The sequence below is a fragment of the Symsagittifera roscoffensis genome, chromosome 1, assembly GCF_963678635.1.
Source record: "Symsagittifera roscoffensis chromosome 1, txSymRosc1.1, whole genome shotgun sequence".
In the NCBI taxonomy this organism is placed as follows: domain Eukaryota; kingdom Metazoa; phylum Xenacoelomorpha; order Acoela; family Convolutidae; genus Symsagittifera; species Symsagittifera roscoffensis.
In genome coordinates, this window is record NC_087062.1 from 27,040,034 (window position 1) to 27,044,063 (window position 4,030).

Genomic DNA, 4,030 nt, shown 5'->3' on the forward strand with positions numbered 1-4,030 from the left:
TGATTTAATTTTTAATGTATCCGCGACGTTATATTGTGAGGTGTAATATTTAGAACATTTCTATTGAGCTTTACTGCTCTTCGATACAAGCCCTGAAAACATTGAAAATAATTGGGAATGTGAAAGTGCAAGCGGTTTTTAAAAGTTGATCATATTACCTTTAAGTTTTTATCGAGCTTTTGAACGCATATTTTTGGACGCACTCTTAGTTAAATTGTAGATGGTAAAAGTTTGTTAATAGATAGGATATTATAACAATTAGTTATAGTCACCTCGAACGATCTTTTTTTGGTATTTGTTTGCTTCTTATGCAAATTCAGCATGTTTTGTAGACTGCTTTTGTGGAAAACCAAGAATACTTGTAAAATTCTTGTAAAAATTGAAGTTTCATGGTTTGATGCTACAATTTTTCTCATCTGCGTGTTTTGATATGCGAATGCGACAACGCCCATGTTTAATGACGTTATGTCGCATATATGTCAATCACCTTAGAAGGTATAATTGAACTAAATGGCTACCTTTTCATAAACCAATCCGTTTAGCATATCCAGATTACACGCCAGCTCAGTTTCACCAATAACAAACAAACAGTTCTCTATAAACAAAGAGTTTCTGATAGACTTAATTGGTAAACTTTAAATTTAGTTGTATTCTAAATTCCAAGTTTGTTCTTCAAAATGTCTGAACAGTCGAAATGTGTCAAAATTTTAGGCCTTATCCTCGGTCTTAGTTTCTATGTAGGTGAGGGGCTAAATTATTCTCAGCTTGGCCCGTTTTTCCCGACTGAAGCATCACATCATAAAGGCGTTTCAACTACTTTCATAGGAATCATCACCGGCGCATTTGATGTCGCGAACTTCATCGCCGCGTTTGCTTTAGCTTCATTCATTCAGCCGAAAAACCAGAAATTCTTCTTTTGCACCGGGGCTTTAATTTCGGCTAGTTGCAACGGTCTTTTTGGAATCATGGGTTTTAGTGTGGGAGGAACTCCTTTCATAGTAGTTTGTACCGCAGTTCGTTTTGTAATGGGAATTGGAGCCTCAATGGTATGGTCTACTGGAGTGCCTCTCCTGGTCCCCATGTTTCCCCAATGGGCGGGAAGAATAACAAGTCTAATCGAAACTTCGATCGGTCTCGGTCTGATGGTTGGACCATCGGTCGGAAGCGCTTTATACTCATTGGGTGGTTACACAACTCCTTTTGTGGTCGCTGCTGCCACTCAAATAGTCTTCGCTTTTCTGTGTATTTTGTTCCTTCCGGGAAAACCGCCAAAAAACCATAAAGCCGACTTGTCTCAAATGCCGACTGTGGGATCCGAACACGTAGCCGAAGAAATGGACCCTCCGGGATTTAGTTTTGTTTACTTCTCAACCCGGCTAACTACTATTTGTGCTTGCTTACCTATTGTTTTTCACGCATCTTACATGGGTTTTTTAGACGTTGCCCTGGGTCCTTACTTGCATGATGTTTACGGAGTAACTGGTGAAACTTCCGGATATTATTTCCTTGCGTTTTCTGGAGTCTACGCTTTGTCAGCACCCCTTCTCGGATTTTTAGTTGACAAAGGTCACGCGGGAAGGATGTATTTAATCAGCTGTTTAACAGCCGCTGTCGCTTTCTCTTTTTTGTGGTTACAATCACAGGTTCCAGAGATCGAATCCCGTTGGTGTCTTATTTTATGCCTTATGTTAATTGGTGTATCAAATGCTTCGAGCTTTACTTCAGTCTATTTGATTTTTGAAACAGTTGCCTACAAAATTGGGTTCAAAGTTGAGAGCAAAGTTAAATTGATGACTGCCGCTTTACTTAATGCATCTTTTGCCAGTGGAAGAATGATTGGGCCCATTTTGATTGGAGGATTTTTTATGGACCATTTCGGCTATTATACAAGTTTCCTGTTAGTTAGCTCATTACTTTTATTTTGCACTTTACCCTGTTTTTACGTCTTATCATCGCGACATATGTTGCATCGGATTTATTATCCGGAAGAGGGTGGTGAAAAAGAACATGCCAATTTGGCAGTCAAATACGAATCTTTTGTTGAGAGTGTTTCATTAAGCGGGAAACAGTCAATTGAAGGAACTCAAAATACATCGCATCTTTCTTACTCGGCTAATTTTGTGCACCAATCAGTTAGATGTAACCCAATTTTGTCAATCAAATGAAGTTCCACAATCGAGTTGAATTAATTATTGGAATTACCGTCGCTCTTATTTGATGGCATAAACCGTATGGTAGATGATATACGTCTCAATTTTCACTTTCAATTGTGCTCATTTACAAAGTTTTTATTGAGACACGGGATAGGATGACATTAGAAAAAATTCATCTGCATAAACAAGACAGCTCGTATCACAGCTAGTATGTTGTCTTGCATTTTTTATTGTTTCGGAAGTTTTTGGCACAAAAATTGGTTTGGTTTCAATTATTTAAGATATATGTTTGACACTTTGACACATGCTAGAAAAAATTGTTTGAAAGGAGCTTGTTTTGAAGGCGAGAAAAAAAACATTGCACCGGATGCTCATGACCAGTTATGTTCTCTTTTATTTTTGTCCTGCTTTCTGGTATAAGCTCACAAAAGTGTTTCATGAAAAAATCGTCTAAACAGACACAACTCGTTCAATTTTGTGTGTCGTTTCTTTCCGCAGCATAACCCGGGTCAGATTGTTCACTTCAATTTTTGACCGTGCTCGACCGAAACAAACTTGTGCGACCGTGCTCGACCGAAGTAATATTTGTTTTGACCATGCTTGACCAAATTTGGTTATGTTTTGACTGTGAAACAACATGAGTTATCCAAATTTAAACATTATAATTAATGCTTTTCGGGTAAGTTCTCATGATGCTTTGTTATCAGAATGAAATGATTAGAGTTATTTGCTATTTAACTGCCATGTAGAGATGAACTTTTTGACCTTTTTTGTTTTCCATTTTCATTACGAGGCCAAACTGTGCACTGGATAGGAGCACAATTTTGTGTGTGCATGTTCCTGGATTCCGAGACAAGTCTGTAAACATGTTTAAGTTTTGTCGGAACGATCAAAGAAAATGAAAGAACAAAAAAAGAACAAAGGGAGCGTCCTTGTCGCGGAATCCGCTTACAATGCACAAAATGCACAGTTTGGCCTCGTAATGTTTGCAACTACTGGTTTGCAGTTTGTGTTGAAAATGTTTAAAAAAACATGTTGTTATTTGGGAGAAAATTTTTTTGACTCCGAGTTACAGCGGTTCAATCGGTATTACTCGACCGTGCTCGAGGTAGTTTTCGACCGTGCTTGGCTTAGCTCGAGGTATTTTTCGACAGTGCTCGAGGTATCTTTATACCCTGCTCGATGTATCTTTCAACCGTACTCGAAGTATGTTTTGTCAGAGTTTGAGGTTTGTTTCGAATTTGTGCTCAACCAGAACCCCTGTCTCGATTGTTTGTTTTTAGTCAAGCACTGACTTGTACTCCTCTTTGAATGTCGAAACATTTAGTGAACACCTCGACCCGCGAAAAATTAAATCAAATCGGCATCCCGGAAAACCAGATTGAGCCCATAAAATTTTTCCAAATTTGATCGGATAGTTTCGTTGAAAAAAACTCTTCTAGTTTTTCAATTTTTTTTTAGTTTAAATCCTAATTACTTAAAAATATAAAAACAAAAAACTGTTTTAAAAAAAGTTTTTTGTTTTAGTTGTTTAAATTTAAAAAATCAAAAATCTGTCTAGTGACTGTGCTTTTTGCTGGCATTGTACGACAACACCATTAAAAAAACAGCTTTCTTTTTTTTTCAAAAAAGTCATCAAATAAAAAAAGCCTGATTTGTTTTCTTTAGTTTAAAAACGATTTTAGAAGATAACTCAAATTTTCAAATTCATCTTTTAATATTTGAGATTTTTTTCGTTTTTTTTATCGAAAACTCAAAAAAGCTCACACTCAATCACAAAGACACAAACATGCACTCTGTTTAAGTTTTTCTCAGTTTTAGCCAGAAGAAAAAAAATAAAAAAAAAGATTTTGTATAAAACAGTAAAATAGTGAAAC

General features: G+C 36.6%; 1 protein-coding gene across 1 annotated transcript; it reads left to right on the top strand.

Annotated features, from left to right (window-relative positions):
* The first annotated feature begins 579 nt into the window (after positions 1-579).
* LOC134856053 (MFS-type transporter SLC18B1-like) lies at positions 580-2,458 on the top strand. Its single transcript, XM_063872428.1, has one exon. The coding sequence runs from the start codon at positions 678-680 to the stop codon at positions 2,163-2,165; it is 1,488 nt and encodes a 495-aa protein (XP_063728498.1). The 5' UTR covers positions 580-677; the 3' UTR covers positions 2,166-2,458.
* The last annotated feature ends 1,572 nt before the right edge of the window (positions 2,459-4,030 follow it).